The sequence below is a fragment of the Micromesistius poutassou genome, assembly GCF_964030765.1.
Source record: "Micromesistius poutassou genome assembly, chromosome: 7".
NCBI classification, from domain to species: domain Eukaryota; kingdom Metazoa; phylum Chordata; class Actinopteri; order Gadiformes; family Gadidae; genus Micromesistius; species Micromesistius poutassou.
In genome coordinates, this window is record NC_140277.1 from 19,187,229 (window position 1) to 19,204,551 (window position 17,323).

Sequence of the window (17,323 nt, forward strand, 5' to 3'; positions counted from 1 at the left end):
CTTATGGCGCACCGCCATGTTGTCCGGACTGTTGAAACGCTTTCAGATCAGATAATCATGATCAGGTCATTCATATAAATCCGGGAAGGAATGACTGGCCCATTACTCCTCCAACAGAGACACTAACACAATTCAAACACAAACTCCATTTTATTTGTATTCTTACCATAAAGCTTCCAATTACATAGCAAACAACAAACGTAATGTATTTCAGACGGTATCTCATGGATATGTTGGGAATGCAGAAGAATGTGCACAGAAGTCTATTGGTTGGTGGGTTACTATAAGAAATAAGAAATAATGAATAAATAACAAAACTATAAAAGTGTCACACTGTAACGCAACATTTAATAAGCCGTCAAAACCAACACTTCATACATAAATGTGTGAAATCTATGGGCAGAGATGACCACCATCGCACCTCCAACGAGAGCCACAAGTCCAGCAGTAGATGCTTGTCAAAGTAACACAGTAGAAACAGATTATGAGCGAGGGTTGAGGTCAAACGTAGGAGTGTGTGACGGTGGGGATCAGATGGTCTGCAGCTGGTACACCTTGGCTCCTCTCTTCAGCAGGAAGCCCTGCTCGTTCAGAGAGCTTATCAGGCCCTCAAAGTCCACCACCTGAAACCCAAAGAGCACCATATAGGAACACACAAACAAGCGGGCACACGTGTTAGTGCATGAAACAGCTTGTTGGTGCTCAAACGTTACGTCTGTAACAGTGTGACATCAGACTGTGCAGTGGGAGGGGCTGAAGTGCAGAGGTCCTGCCTCACGGCTACCTGCAATGTTTACAACTTCTTGGGAATGTGTGTGAATTTGCAGATGCATGCGCAAAGCATTCGACCAATCGCAACAGAGTGGGCGTGCTGACCAATCACAGCAGACTGGGCTACTCGGGAGGGGGGCCTTAAAGCGACGTGATACAAAACAGAACGTTTTTGAAAGATGCTGAAATTGGTTTTGCAGAAATGAACAGTGAGAATAATAAGGGGTATTTTTAACATACGGGCATGTAACCCTATTCTAGTAGTACACCCAAATGCACTTATTATCCCTAAAAAAAGCATGATATGGGATCTTTAACATCCAGTGTACGGTCTACCATTCAGTGTGGATGTTTTCCCTTTGCGTTGACGGGCTGTCACCTGTATGTTCAGCCTCTCAGCCAGCGACCTCAGCTGCTGCATGTCAAACTGCTTCTGATTGGTCCTCTGAGCGTGGGCGTGCAGCGCGTTGACCAACCGCTTGGCCGAGCTGCGCTGACTCATCCCCGAGCCCAGCTGGGAGCGCTGGAAGTCCAGGCCGCCCAGCCCGTCAGAGTAGGTATCGGCTAGGCTGTGCGCGCGCACACACACACACACACACACACACACACACACACACACACACACACACACACACACACACACACACACACACACACACACACACACACACACACACACACACACACACACACACACACACACACACACACACACACGTTATGTACAGCATTCCAAATCGGTCTAGTTTAACACCTGTGCTTCTATGGTGGCTACCTGTGTTTCATGATCTCCACTACATCTTCAGCATCACTCTTCACTGCCGTCTCTCTGAGTTCCAGCCTCGCCCTGGCCTGCACGCACACACACGCACACGCGCACACACACACACACGCACACACACACACACACAGACACACACGGACACACACACAGACACATGCGGTTATTGCACCATTCAGTGTAATTAATGTATTTATGTATTCATTCAGTCCGCCCTCTTCAGTTATCTACGGTTCTGTAAATGACACATTGCTGGTGTGTAAACAAGAGGATAGGTCCATCCATGGAGCAACCTCATCACAGTGCAATATCTGAGTGAGCCTGAGTGTTTATACTCTGAGTATGCTCGTCAGACCGCTGTCAAAACTTATAAAATCTCTGGAATCATGTTTGTGTCTTCATCCCACAGCCTGCCGGAAATCGAATTCCCTTCATACAATAACGCAATTATTGTTGTTCACGCAGTTGTTCGTTGTCAATGCTGCTCACAAGGTGTTTTTTTGAGGTTCATTTTGTTCAACCAGCTACGATTTAGACATCTAGAGTTGGCATTTGTCCAAAGCAACTTACAAATGAGGCAGTGAACCATCAGAGCAGAGTGAAGCAGCACTCGGGATGAGAGGAGCTGCAGTAATGAGTCTGGAGCAGCCTGGAATCAACCTCTCAGCCTGTGGTTGACCCCCTGGTCCAAAGAGAAACAGATCCATCCATCTGTGTGTATTCCTAGAACCCCACCATAAAACCACCCGGACCAGGACCCAGACCAGGACCCAGACCAGGACCCAGACCAGGACCCAGACCAGGACCCCCCTCAGACCAGAACCCAGACCAGGACCCAGACCAGGACCCAGCCCCCCCCCAGACCAGGACCCAGACCAGAACCCAGACCAGGACCCAGACCAGGACCCAGACCAGGACCCAGACCAGGACCCAGACCAGGACCCCCCTCAGACCAGAACCCAGACCAGGACCCAGACCAGGACCCAGCCCCCCCCCAGACCAGGACCCAGACCAGAACCCAGACCAGGACCCAGACCAGGACCCCCCTCAGACCAGAACCCAGACCAGGACCCAGACCAGGACCCAGCCCCCCCCCAGACCAGGACCCAGACCAGAACCCAGACCAGGACCCAGACCAGGACCCAGACCAGGACCCAGACCAGGACCCAGACCAGGACCCCCCTCAGACCAGAACCCAGACCAGGACCCAGACCAGGACCCAGCCCCCCCCCAGACCAGGACCCAGACCAGAACCCAGACCAGGACCCAGACCAGGACCCAGACCAGGACCCAGACCAGGACCCAGCCCCCCCCCAGACCAGGACCCAGACCAGGACCCAGACCAGGACCCAGACCAGGACCCAGACCAGGACCCAGACCAGGACCCCCCCAGACCAGGACCCAGACCAGGACCCAGACCAGGACCCAGACCAGGACCCAGACCAGGACCCAGACCAGGACCCAGACCAGGACCCCCCCAGACCAGGACCCAGACCAGGACCCAGACCAGGACCCAGACCAGGACCCAGACCAGGACCCCCCCAGACCAGGACCCAGACCAGGACCCAGACCAGGACCCCCCCAGACCAGGACCCAGACCAGGACCCCCCCAGACCAGGACCCAGACCAGGACCCAGACCAGGACCCAGACCAGGACCCAGACCAGGACCCGGACCAGGACCCAGACCAGGACCCAGACCAGGACCCGGACCAGGACCCGGACCAGGACCCAGACCAGGACCCGGACCAGGACCCAGACCAGGACCCGGACCAGGACCCCCCCCCAGACCCAGACCCCCCAGACCCAGACCCCCCAGACCCCCACCCCCCAGACCCAGACCCTCCAGACCCCCACCCCCCAGACCAGGACTCCCCCAGACCCCCACCCCCCAGACCAGGACCCCTCCAGACCCAGACCCCCCAGACCCCCACCCCCCAGACCCAGACCCCCCAGACCCCCACCCCCCAGACCCGGACCCCTCCAGACCCCCACCCCCCAGACCCAGACCCTCCAGACCAGGACCCCCCCAGACCCCCACCCTCCAGACCCTGATCAGACCTCACCTCGGTCAGCCTGACCAGAGACTCCAGCTGCCTGGTGGTGATGGGCGTGCAGTCTGCCGACTGGGCCTGCACCCTGAGGGACAGGTAGAACTCCTGCAGGGTCTGCGCCGCCTCAGGCGAGAGGGTGGGGTGGACGTACTGCCGAGCGTAGCTCACATACTTCCTCAACAAGCAGGCCGGGATAACGTCCACAGATCCTCCTGCAGGCACCTTCCACCACACACAGAATAAATAAATGACGGAGTTCGGCGGGCCCTGTGCGAGGAGAAACTCTTGGCAGGCAAACTTGGTCACTGAAAGTTTCATTAGTTAAGGCAATCATCTTGCTAAATCGACCCCTACATCGTTAATGCAAGAAGCTTGCTGCCGGCTTTAATGAGCTCAGTCTTTAGGACGTAATTGTGTATTCTCACCCATAGTCTTGCTCCCTGGGTCTTAGGTCTCCACCAGATAACGTCATGTGACGGTCTCTCTCACCTGCAGCCGCTCTGATAGAGGCGCCTCCGATGCCTCCAGGAGCAAGGAGCTCTCCGATTGGCTGTTATTGGCTCTGCTGACCGTGGCACTGCTCACCCCGCCCCTTCCTGTCCGGGTCGCCATGACGTGCTCCGACAGTAGCCGGTCATGTGACTCCTCCGGGACGTCCAGCAGGAGGAAGACGATGTCGAAGCGGGAGAGCAGAGCCGAGCCCATCCTAGACACACACACACACAACACCGTTCTTCAGGCTGCTGACCCGGACAAGGGCTTCCCTCAACGCCACACACTTTCGTCAACAAGTTTTTTCAGTTTAAATATAATAAATACTCATTAATACATTTGGTGAAAATATATTAAACCTTAAGGACTGTGGTATTGTAAAAGGAAGGCGATAATGTAAACGTCTAGAATACCAAAACATTAGATTGTGTGAGCAGAGATTAATATCCGTATTTTCGCTCCTTTCCTGTCATTAACGTATCCGTCCATCCTATCATTTTTTAACATTTTAACGAGAGGCCTTCAGCATGCTCGACGCGAGACTGCAGAGAGCGACCGGAGGAGAGCTGGGAGATCAGGTCTCACTCCTCACAGTGTACACACCGTCACTCAGGGGGGGCTACCTCAGGTTTTCGGAGACGGTCTTGGAGCGGTTGTAGTGCCCCCCGCTGGGGTTGGCGGCGGCGATGACGGAGGTCCTGGCGGGGAGACTGGACACGATGCCGGCCTTGGCCAGGCTCACCGACTGCTGCTCCATCGCCTCCAGCAGCGCCTGCTGCTGGCTGCCCAGCTTATCAAACTCATCGATACAACACAGCCCTGAACACACACAGGAGGACACACTCAGGAGGACACACACACAAGAACACACAGCCCTGAACACACACAGGAGGACACACTCAGGAGGACACACACACAAGAACACACAGCCCTGAACACACACAGGAGGACACACTCAGGAGAACACACAGCCCTGAACACACACAGGAGGACACACACATGAGAACACACAGCCCTGAACACACACAGGAGGACACACTCAGGAGAACACACACACACACAAGAACACACAGCCCTGAACACACACAGGAGGACACACTCAGGAGAACACACACACAAGAACACACAGCCCTGCCATGGACACACACAGGAGGACACACTCAGGAGAACACACACACACACAAGAACACACAGCCCTGAACACACACAGGAGGACACACTCAGGAGAACACACACAGGAGGACACACTCAGGAGAACACACAGCCCTGAACACACACAAGAACACACAGCCCTGCCAGAGGACACACACAGGAGGACACACACACACGAGAACACACGCATGAGAACACACAGCCCTGCCATAGGACACACACGAGGACACACACAGGAGGACACACACACACACACACACACACACACACACACACATGAGAACACACACACACACACACGGGAACACACGCAGGAGAACACACAGCCCTGCCATAGGACACACACGAGGACACACACAGGAGGACACACACACATGAGAACACACACACACGAGAACACACACACACACACACGAGAACACACGCAGGAGAACACACAGCCCTGCCATAGGACACACACGAGGACACACACAGGAGGACACACACACACACACACACACACACACGAGAACACACACACACATGAGAACACACACACATACACGAGAACACACGCAGGAGAACACACGCAGGAGAACACACAGCCCTGCCAGAGGACACACACATGAGGACACGCACACACACACACACACACACACACACACACACACACACACACACACACACACACACACACACACGAGAACAGACACGCATGAGAACACACAGAGAGGCAAAGCAAGAGGTACACGCAGAGGGAGAGACAGAGAGGGAGGAACACAAATGATGATGGTGTGCACAGCCCAAAACAGACAAGAGAGAGAACGAGATGCAGAAGATGTACGTCCAAGAGATGAGAGATTCAGCTAGATGGGGAGACGGACACCATAGGAAGCCAGAGGAGGATGGAAGGAGAGGAGGAACAGACACCAACTCAGACCTTGGTCAGCCAGGACTAACGCTCCAGCCTCCAGTGCATAGTCTCCTGAGCCCGGGTCTCGAGACAGACTCACTGTCAGCCCTAAACACACAAACGCTCATCAGAAAAGATACACACAGACACACACATACAGTATACAGTATGTACACATAAGACATACCTGAAGTACTGGTGCTGTTTCCACAAACGTAGATTCCTCTGGGAGCCACATTGCACAAGGCCTTTAGTTGACACACACACACACAATTTTTTAACACATTTTGAACAAATGTCACATTGTGTACATGATCTAATCTACTTCTAATGACATTACACTAAATCAATTCTGGGAGGCAAAGTAAGGCTGCACAATCACGACAAAAACAATAACAACAATGTGATTATTTAGCCCAATATTGTGACTATTTATTACAATTAACAGATCCTTTAGTCAATTTGCCCAATCTTGCCTCCACATGACTTTGCATGGTGCTCTTTATCTAGCGGTATAATTCCTGAGATAGAGCATGGACACATGTGATCCTAGTGTCCTTAATACCATGGTCTGTTTTGTTAGAGTGCTTATTGCAGAGTTGTCCCTGTTGTCCTTCCATTTTAAAAGGAACATTCCTCAAAAAAAAATGATGACCATGATATGTCCGAGATGAAGGAAACATGTGTTACAAGTGGATTACTGCCACTTGTAAACGCTAACAGGTTGAGTGATATCATGCCTGTCATCCAGCGAGGTTCCAGCCCCTCTCGCAACCAACACCTCCCCCATGGCTCACCCATCCCCTCACTCTGGACTAACTCTCGCCCCCCCGTCACCCCCACCTGCCAACCTCACTAACCTCCGTTCCCCCTCCCCTGCCCCCCCATCCATCTCCCTCGCACTGCTGAACTGTCTCTCCCTCTCCAACAAATCACCCGTTATATCTGAACTGCTACTGGACAATAACATGGATCTGCTCCTCCTCTGTGAAACATGGCAACAGCCCCTGGACTTCTACGCTCTCAATCAAGCCACTCCCTCCAACTACAGTTACATTGCCAAACCCCGCCTCTCTGGCCGAGGGGGAGGCGTTGGCGTTCTTCATAAACAATCCCTGTCCATCACTGAACTGAACCTCAACCACCCATCTATCTCATCCTTCGAACACCTTGCCTTCTCCCTCCCCAACTCTGTCACCACTGTTCTAATCTACCGTCCTCTGAAGCCACACCCATCTTTTCTCTCTGAACCGTCTGAACTCCTCACTATTGCGTCCTCTCTCTCTTCCCGCCTCCTAGTTACCGGTGACTTCAACATCCACATTGACCAGCCTAACGCCCCACTGACATCTGACTTCCTCGCTGTTTCCACCTTACCCAACACATTGACTTCCCCACCTATACCAAAGGCCATATCCTCCACATAGTCTGCCCCGCCTCCCTACCCGTATCTAACCCCCATCCTCTCCCCTTCCCACTCTCTGATCATCTCTGCATCCTCTTCTCTGCTCCTCTACCCTCACCCCATAATCCCAAAAAGCGCTCCATTTTCTACCACAACATCAAATCAGTCAACCCACTCTCACCCTCCCAGCTCCTCTGCCTTCCCCCCTGACTCTGCCCCCTCTTCAACTGACGACTATGCCATCATGCTCAACTCCCTCCTTTTTGACTCCCTTGACCCCCTGGAAAACTTCCTCTGTCTCATTCATCACCTCCGCCCCCTGGTACACCCTGGAACTCCGCACCATGAAACAGACTGGCCGCCAACTCGAACGTCTATACAAACGAACCCGCCTCACCATTCACACCGAAGCCTACAAACATCACATCTCCTCCTACCGTGACGCTCTCCAAGCTGCTAAATCCGCCCACTTCTCCACCCTCATCAACAGCACCAACCGGAACCCCCGCATCCTGTTTTCCACCGTCAACAAACTGCTCCAGCCGCTGGACATCAATCCACCCTCCTCACCTGACCTCTGTAACTCTTTCCTCCTCGCCTTTAACCATAAAATCTCCCAAATCAACAGCTCCCTGAGTGCTACCGTCTAACTCCTCCACCCCCACCATTCCTGTCCCCCACCCCCTCCCTGACCACCCGCCCTCCCCTTCTCTCACTGCCTTCTCTCCTGTTGACTCCTCCCACATTTTGGACATCATCACTGCGTCCAAGACAACCACCTGCTCTCTCGACCCCCTCCCAACGACTCTAACCAAGGCTTGCCTCCCTGTCCTCACCCCCCACCTCACCACCCTCTTCAATCAGTCTCTATCCCTTGGTCATGTTCCCTGTCTACAAACTTGCCTCCATCACCTCCATCCTCAAAAAGCCAACCCTTGATCCAGCCAACCTCTCCAACTACCGCCCCATCTCCAACCTGCTGTTCCTCTCCAAAACTCTGGAACGCATTGTCGCCGCCTAACTCCACACCCACCTCCAGTCAAACAACCTCTATGAACCCCTCCAGTCAAACAACCTCTATGAACCCCTCCAGTCAAACAACCTCTACGAACCCCTCCAGTCAAACAACCTCTATGAACCCCTCCAGTCAAACAACCTCTATGAACCCCTCCAGTCAAACAACCTCTACGAACCCCTCCAGTCAAACAACCTCTATGAACCCCTCCAGTCAAACAACCTCTACGAACCCCTCCAGTCAAACAACCTCTATGAACCCCTCCAGTCAAACAACCTCTACGAACCCCTCCAGTCAAACAACCTCTATGAACCCCTCCAGTCTGGCTTCCGCCCGCTTCACAGCACCGAAACTGCCCTTGTCAAAGTCATCAACGATCTCCTCACCTCTGCAGACTCCGGTGCCCTCAACATCCTGCTATTACAAGACCTCAGCGCATCCTTCGATACTATGAACCATTCCATCCTCCTTATAAGGCTGTGCCAACAGGGTGTTGAGGGCACTGCACTCGACTGACAGTTCGTCTCCCTCTCTGGCCACACATCCACCCTCTCTCCTGTCATGCAGGGCTCAGTCCTCGGCCCCCTTCTTTTCATCTGCTACCTCTTCCCCCTTGGACACGTCATCCGCAAACTCAACCGGGACTTCCACTGTTACGCTGACGACACCCAGATCTACACCAGCACCAAACCCACCCAAAACCCTCCCCTCACCCACATCGAAACCTGCATCTCTACAATAAAAACATGGCTGACCCACAACTGCCTCAAACTCAACAGTGACAAAACAGAGCTCCTCCTCATAGGCACCAAATCCACTCTCAACAAAACTGGACCCATCTCACTCACCGTCGACACGTACCATCACTCCCTCCCCCCTGGCACGCAGTCTTGGTGTTATCCTGGACCCCACCCTCTCCTTCGATCCCCATGTCAGCTCCATTGTCAAGACCTCCTACTTCCATATTGGCCGCATCGCCTAAATCAGACACTGCCTCTCCACCCCCACCCCGCTGCTGAATCCCTTATCCACGCCTTCATCTCTTCCTGTCTTGACTACTGCAACTCCCTCCTCACTGGCATCACCTCTCATTCCCTCCATAGACTCCAAATGGTCCAAAACTCTGCTGCACGCCTCCTCACTCACACCCGTCTCATGAGCACATCACCCCCGTTCTCCACACTCTCCACTGGCTCCCCATCAAACAACGCATCAATTTCAAAATACTCCTGCTGACTTCAAAGCTCTCCACCACCAGGCCCCGCCCTACCTGTCTGACCTCCTCGTCCCCCATCGCCCCTCCCGAGCCCTCCGATCCTCCTCCACTCTCACCGTACCACCCTCCAAACTGAAAACCTTCGGTGACAGAGCCTTCTCCAGGGCAGCCCCCCGACTACGGAACTCTCTCCCCCAACCTGTCCGCGAGTCTCCCTCGCTTCCCACATTCAAATCCTGTCTAAAAACCTACCTCTTTTCCCAAGCCTATGGCCTCCCCTACCCATAACCACCTTCATCCCTGCCCTCTCTGCCCTACCCCTGATCGTCACCACCCTTTTTGTGTCTTTTATGTCTCCGTCACTGTAAGCGTCTTTGGGTCATTGAAAAGCGCAATACTAAATGAATGCTTTATTATGATTATGATTATTATTATCATTACCTGGAGCATCTGGCTCTTGCCCAGGCCGGGGTCTCCCACCACCAGGACATGGGGGTCTCCTCTGATGGGCACGCAGTTCCTCTCCGTCCGCTTCTGACGCCCTCCGAACAGCGCCAGCGCCAGCCCCGCCTTCACCAGCTGATCAATCAAACGGTTAGGCCCAACGTCTCATCAACGCACGTCCATCCCACAGTCTAGCTATCCAATACAAGGACTTCCTCTACTTCTTCACTGAATGGAGGGGTTGAACCCACTGTGTTGTGGAGCGGGGGGGGGGGGACTCACCAGGTGGCCGTAGATGGCAGGACACAGGGAGCTGGGGGTGGTAAGAAGAGGAGAGAGGAGAGGGGGAAGGGTTCATGTCCAATGGTTTCACCTAATTGCTTTATTAATAATAATAATAATAATAATAATAATAATAAATGGGACTTATGTAGCGCATTTCTAGGAATCAGTCGCTTTACACTGAGGGGCAGTGGTAGTAAAAACAACCACAGACACATGGCTTGATGGGGGGGGGGGGGGCTAAGAGAGGGCAGTAGGGAAAATATGGGTCTTGAGGCGGGATTGAAAAACTGGGAGGGACTCTGAGTCTCTGATGTCTTGGGGGAGGGAGTTCCAAAGCCTGAGATCTGCCCTGGAGAATGCTCCGTCTTTATTGTCCTTCAGTGACATCATGGCGCCGTATATCATCTTAATAGTCAGTGTCTACAACAGCATCGTGGAGCAACATTTCAAGGGATGAGGTTCTTGATAGATTTATAGATTGTATGAATACCTTATTTCTTCTGTAACTACAACTCATATGTTACAAGTCAAGGTTGTTTGTAAATTGGACGTGAATGTTTGTTGTGAACGTTTTCCATAAAATTATGAAAAATCCTGGAGCTGAATGGGACTGTAAACACATGCTGCCATTCACTTTTAGCGAAAAAGTGACACTCATTTCAAATCTCACCATGGTCTATTGTTGCCGGCTCTAACAGATAAATCAGTTCAACCAATCACAATCAGGTGTCTTTGTCAACCGCGAGAGGGAACAGCAGTTGGTGTTTGGTGTCTCGCTCAGGGAGACCGTCACTAACACCTAGGAGGAGCCGGGGTCCAAACCAGCATCCGTGTGGTTGCCAGGCAACCCGCTCCCCCCCCCCCCCCCCTGAGCCACTGCCGGGCCATACTGCTGGTGTCTTACTGCACTAGGAGTCTCAGGAGGTCCGTTTGGGACTGGATCTCCTGGATGGCGTACAGCTCCTTCAGACTGAACTCCTCCCCTCCAGAGTCCAGAGCGCCCGGGTCAGAGCGCTGACCTGGTGGACGACAAACTGTTTAACAGAACAACCTGTTTGTGGACCACCAGAGGTATCCGGAAAATACATATTTTAATACGACACATTGTGTAATACATGCCATTACTGGGACTCCACAATGGAACAAGAGTGAACTTGATGAGAAGGGTCAATTTAATATACAATTAAATACACTATATTGAATGCTACAGACATAAAGAGAGACATCAGTTGAATATGTTTATAGACCAAACTAGTACCCTGGAAACCCAGAGTTCTCGCGAGAGCACAATTTGAATTTGCTCAGCGAGTCACTCTGGGAACGAGCGATATACTCACTCCCCGATTCCCCTGGCCCAGAACATTAACCAATCACATCGGTGTATCTGATATAGGCGGGCCGACCGGATATGGCAAGAGTCGTATGTATTGGTTAGCTCCGCTGGTCTGGATACGTCACTTCTTGTATTCTTCTGATTGGTCGTAGTGTTATCAAATTGGATGCAGTGATATTTTCAAATGCACGCTTGGTGCCGCCCCTCAAGCCAGACCCTACAGCTTTCTAGATGTGGGTCTGGATTTCTAGGCTACCAACCAAACTAGGCAAATGCAGGAACACAGACAGAAAGCAACAAGCATGAAATGAGAAGCAAAGGAAAATGATTGAGCAGTAATCCAGTTTTAAGACGTGTACAGGGTGGGAGCTGAGGAGACCGTACCTTTGGTGTTGCTGACTGAGTTGGCCTCGATGTAGAGCAGGAACATGCACTGGTCCTTCTTCCCCCTGGAAGTGCCTGCACACACCCACACACACACTCTAGTTATGGTGTGTTAAAGACCTTTCCCTGAGAGGATTTTATGAAGGTGTGAGTTTGATTAGCCATCTGGTGGTAAAATAGGGCCCTTTAATACCGCACGATTCTACCTCAAAAGACCAGAATCCACAAAGAGGACCTGAAGGAGAGTGAGAGCATGTTGTATGACCCGTATGGAGGTTGGAGGCCCATCAAGGACACGCCAATAGATTTAACAACCTGTCAACAACAACCACTCAATCCATCTATCATTCAGAAGTAAGAGCGCATTTTATATCATATGAATACGATTTAAGAGCTATAATTTGATATCTAGACAAATTGAGACGATTTGTATTTTGACCACTCCCAGCTAATTTCTGACAAGGCAGGGCCTTTCTGCCACGATGGGTTCAGGAAATCATTCGAGCCTGTACAATTAGATCAGAGTAGCGCGGGAGAAGACATTCGTTTTCAAAATGACTTTGCCTCTGCCCTCTCAGTCTTTGCAATCTGCTCACTCTGCCTTTGCAATGCCAACATGGTACCTAGAGCAGCTTTGAGGGACCATGTGCATGTTTCTGTCTGCATATGCGAGTGCATACCATCACTAGTCACCCGAACTATCCCTGTGACGGTCACCGTGTCGCCGGGGACGCAGCTGTCACACAGGTCAGAGGTCAGCTGGCACTCCACTGTGCGTGGGATTCTTCCAGCCTCCCTCTGCTCCCCACAGATCAGCTCCTGCACTCTGTGCAGCATAAGGAAACCAGATACTGTCTGCAACAACTCCACTCACGTGAGAATTGGTTGGACACAACAAACACTTTCAAGCGAAGGGTAATGAAAAAAGTGTGTTTCTAAGTAGGGATCATTTCCATAATGAAAGGATATAATTTGAGCCAGCCAGTGGCACAAACCCTTTGGGAGGACGGACATTGACGGAACTATGTGCCCAAGGATTACATCGCAGCCCCTTCTGCCGAGAGTGTCTGGTGTCAGACTCATGGGGGGTTCTGGGAGCTCCACTGAGGAACGGAAACACGTCACCTTCACTCGAATAAGGAAGTAAGTTGTAAACAACGTGAAACAATAACAAGACCGCTATATGTATGTGAAATAGATCCTAACTAATGCAGAAACATCAGGGTATTGCAATGTTCCGTAATTGGACTTTTTACGTATTTTATCAAATTTCTGTGAACAAATGATTCACGACAAGAATCAAATTAAAGACGGTTACTCTGTGTATGTATGTAATGTATAATTGCACTTAACTCCTTTATCATCAAAACATGACAAACTTACATCTGTATAATTTACAAGCCTCTTGAGATGTGGTCGGTTGGAGTGTTGTACTAGTCCAATAGGGGGCAGCAGAGTAGATAGTGAAGGTGACGTAGTTCCATTCTACAGTGGAGCTCCCAGAATCCCCCACGAGTCTCCAACCAGACCCCTCGCCCTTATGCAGATCACGGCTGCAGGGTTATCACTATATACTTTTTCATCAATTGTTGTCCGCATTGGTCCCTTAGACCCAGAACAGTCTGAGAACAGGGGTAAAAGAAGGATGGACGCAGTAGTTATTGTGTTGTAGACCTACTTGATGGTCTGCCAGTCCACGGTGTGTGTGAGAGGAGACCTTCTATCTGCTGTGAAGGAACGGCTCCGACACTCAGGCTGGGGACACTTTGAGACAAAAGACAAACATAGAACAACGTGCACACAAAACACTAATATGTTAACATGCCAGTGTATTTATACTGCATGTTTGTTTATATATTTATTCAAATATATTCCCCCATATACTGGAGGAAGACGACAAACTTGAGTGTATGTGTGAGAATGACCCAAAATTAAAAGGGCAAGGTGAACTCAAAGTTGTGTGTGTGTTTCTTTTTTACATGTTGTCTTCTATGATCTTGACTTGAACACAGTAGTCTATGCCAGCGGTACTCAACCTTTTTTACACCACGGACCGGTACTATGTCAGACAATATTTCCACTGGCCGGTGTTACACTGTATACTGTTACCCATCATAAAGTGTGACACCAGGGGTCACTGTCTTTCTGCAACATGCACTAGTGTAGACGGCCATGAAGTTGTTCACATGCAGAAATATGCATGTGCTTAAAGCGTAGACTGAGTTCACTACTCATTGACATTAGCCTGGCTATTGCCAGACCGAGGTCAATCGTAGACTGCACGTTGGTCTGGGGAGGCTGCTGTCATTTTCTTCAGAACAAGAGGCGTGATCAACCGGCAAATGACTCTGTACGCAATTGGCTGCTTGCCGTCGCTTCCCTGTCGTCATTGTGTTAAACCAGCCAATAGCGCGCCATGGGGGAAAATCCATCTTGGTGATTGGCTCCCGCAAAATCGGAATTGGAAGCAGAAAGAAATGTATTGCTCCTCTCCAGACCCTTCTGCAGGGCGAGTTCAAATGGCTGGCAGAATGGGCGGGGGGGGTACCCAGTCTACATTAACATTGCATCGCCATCCCTCAGTCGGGATGGGTTCATTCGTTTTGTTACACCGGGCGATACCCCATTGAGTGGCTGAAGTGAAGCGGTTGATTTGCCTTTGTGGTGGCAGCATGTGTGCGTGCGTGCGTGCGTGCGTGTGCATGCGTGCGTGTGTGTACGTGCGTGCGTGTACCTTGACCGGTGTGGTGAAGCTTCCGCGGGGCAGCGGGACAGAGTGGGTGTGCAAGCATCCCTGACACAGGAAGGCCATCCTGGTGCACATGGGCTTGATGTTGCTCACCCGGACCACCGTGCCTCTCACACACACCAGGCGGCCAAACACACTGGCCCGCAGTGTGCGCAGTGGGGTCAGTGGCTCAAAGTTATACAGCCTGGAGCGCAGAGAGAGACGCTGAACATCATCTACCACTGGACTGTGAGTCTGGACGCTGTGTCTGCTTCTAGGTCTGGATGTAAATACTGAACGAGGTCTGGATTAGAGCAAAGTCATCAAATGTTTGATATTTTACCTGGCGCTTATGTGAGGTATGCTAACAATAGATGTAGTCGTATTAAGCTCCTCCCCTTGCAGTTCTGCAGCCTGTTTCTCCAGGTCGGTGGTCAACACCTAAACAAAAAGAAAATCGATCCAGAAGCTCTTTCTTTGTCAAGAAAAAAAGAAAAAAGTTCTACAATGGACAAAATATTCTCTATTAGTGTCTATGATAGCGCTGTAGAGGCATCTGTCTGTCTGTCTGTGTGTGTACCTGGTGAATGGCCAGTCCTAAACAGTTAAGGACGACCTCTGGCTGTTCCTTCAGCTCTGTAGCCAGTTCACGGAGCGTGTCGTCCACAAGAGCGTTCCCCATGAGGTCTGCATAGTCCACCAGAACACTGCCCTGCCGCTCGATGTCATCCTGGGTACGTATGAAACACACACTTATCGACACTGGCTTTAAAAGGAAGTACAGATACTGCATTGTATATCTGTCCAATAACCGCAACATTATAACATTATCACTACAAAGCAATGTCAAGAGTCCACTTAAAATATGTTTGCCGATACAGCAACTATTAACATTGACTAAAAGCTGAACTACTTTTTTTGGAAGTTAACTTCTGTATATTCTTTATAGTTTGATAATTAAGTTTCATAATGAACAATGCTGATAGGTTGTTGCATATAGTCCGTTCCATAGCGGCCATATGGGGCTGACAGACCTTGTGGTAAAGGTCAATCTTGGAGGTGAAGTATTGTTCAAAAACCCTGATCTTCTCCACAGAGGGTGAACTCTCAATGAAACCTACACACACACACACACACACACACACACACACACACACACACACACACACACACACACACACACACACACACACACACACACACACACACACACACACACACACATTTGAAGAAGATTCTGATATCAATACCAAAACACTGAACAAATCAATTTCCAAGAAAACAAATATTTTACTGTGATACAATAGATGCCTAAACAGAAACATGGAATATCGGTTTCATTATACACAAAACTGCTCTCATTTAAAATTCAGTCATTCCAATATTTGTAAGGATTGAAAATGTATTAAAAGGATAAAGTGTACCTTCAGTAAAGTAGAGAGGCCATCCCTTATAAGGACACAAACTGTCTAACGTGGTTTGATAGAAATCTGCAGAGAGAAACAGAGGCAATTTGATTTCAATCAATCTATCTATCTTTCTTTATGTGTATAATAGATAATAATATAAACAAATACATATACAATAACAGAATAATACAAAAAGTCAAATCTCCTATCACGCTCTCTTTAATGTCCGACATTTCAGAAGGGAACCTACTCCTCTGGCTGCTGAAGGTAGACCCAGCAACGCCTCCTCTTCCTCCTCCTCCTCTCCTCGCCCCCCCTCCTCCCCATGGTCTTCCTCTCCATCCTCCTCCTCCTCCTCCTCCTCCTCCTCCAGCCCCTCTCCATCCTCTTCCTCCTCCTCCTCCTCCTCCTCCTCCTCCTCCTCTGGCCCCTCTCCATCCTCCTCCTCCTCCTCCTCCTCCTCCTCTGGCCCCACCTCTCCATCCTCCTCCTCCTCCTCCTCCACCTCCTCTGGCCCCACCTCTCCACGGGCCGCTCCGGGATCCCTCCCCACTCATCGCTCTCTGAGAGACAGAGACACCTCACATAACCTGTCCTAAAAGTGTGAGGACGATGTAGGGGAGAGTGGGGAAAGATGAGCAAGTGGGTAAGTTGACCCTCTGTATTTAGGCAACTGTACATTTGACGATCAATTCAGGAAGCACCCATCATTTATATCTGGCTGTGAACATGGCAGATGGAACATGGCACAAAGTTAGTAAGATAAGTATGTTTTTTTCACTATAAACGGTTTTTTTTGCTTGTCAAAGTAAGTTTTTAACATATCCGGTATAATGACTACTATGTCAAAGCAAGAGTTCCAGTTCTCTTCATGTTAGACATTCTCTGGTAGAGTTGACTAATCTTACCCCTCTCCCATACATGGCTTAAGAAACACGAGAAAACACTTAATAAGAAACACTTA

At 50.6% G+C, this 17,323-nt stretch overlaps 1 protein-coding gene across 1 annotated transcript; it reads right to left on the reverse strand.

Annotated features, from left to right (window-relative positions):
- Positions 1 to 247: 247 nt before the first annotated feature.
- mcm8 (minichromosome maintenance 8 homologous recombination repair factor) lies at positions 248 to 16,916 on the reverse strand (the record flags this gene model as incomplete). Its single annotated transcript, XM_084470748.1, has 20 exons — positions 248 to 623; positions 1,151 to 1,340; positions 1,547 to 1,623; positions 3,617 to 3,826; positions 4,094 to 4,310; positions 4,720 to 4,915; positions 6,168 to 6,248; positions 6,328 to 6,388; positions 10,218 to 10,355; positions 10,503 to 10,533; positions 11,410 to 11,524; positions 12,223 to 12,297; positions 12,903 to 13,048; positions 13,901 to 13,986; positions 14,957 to 15,155; positions 15,294 to 15,391; positions 15,531 to 15,680; positions 15,985 to 16,067; positions 16,375 to 16,440; positions 16,610 to 16,916. 20 exons carry the CDS (start codon positions 16,914 to 16,916, stop codon positions 531 to 533), a joined length of 2,619 nt encoding a protein of 872 aa, XP_084326874.1. The 3' UTR covers positions 248 to 530.
- Between the last annotated feature and the right edge of the window lie 407 nt (positions 16,917 to 17,323).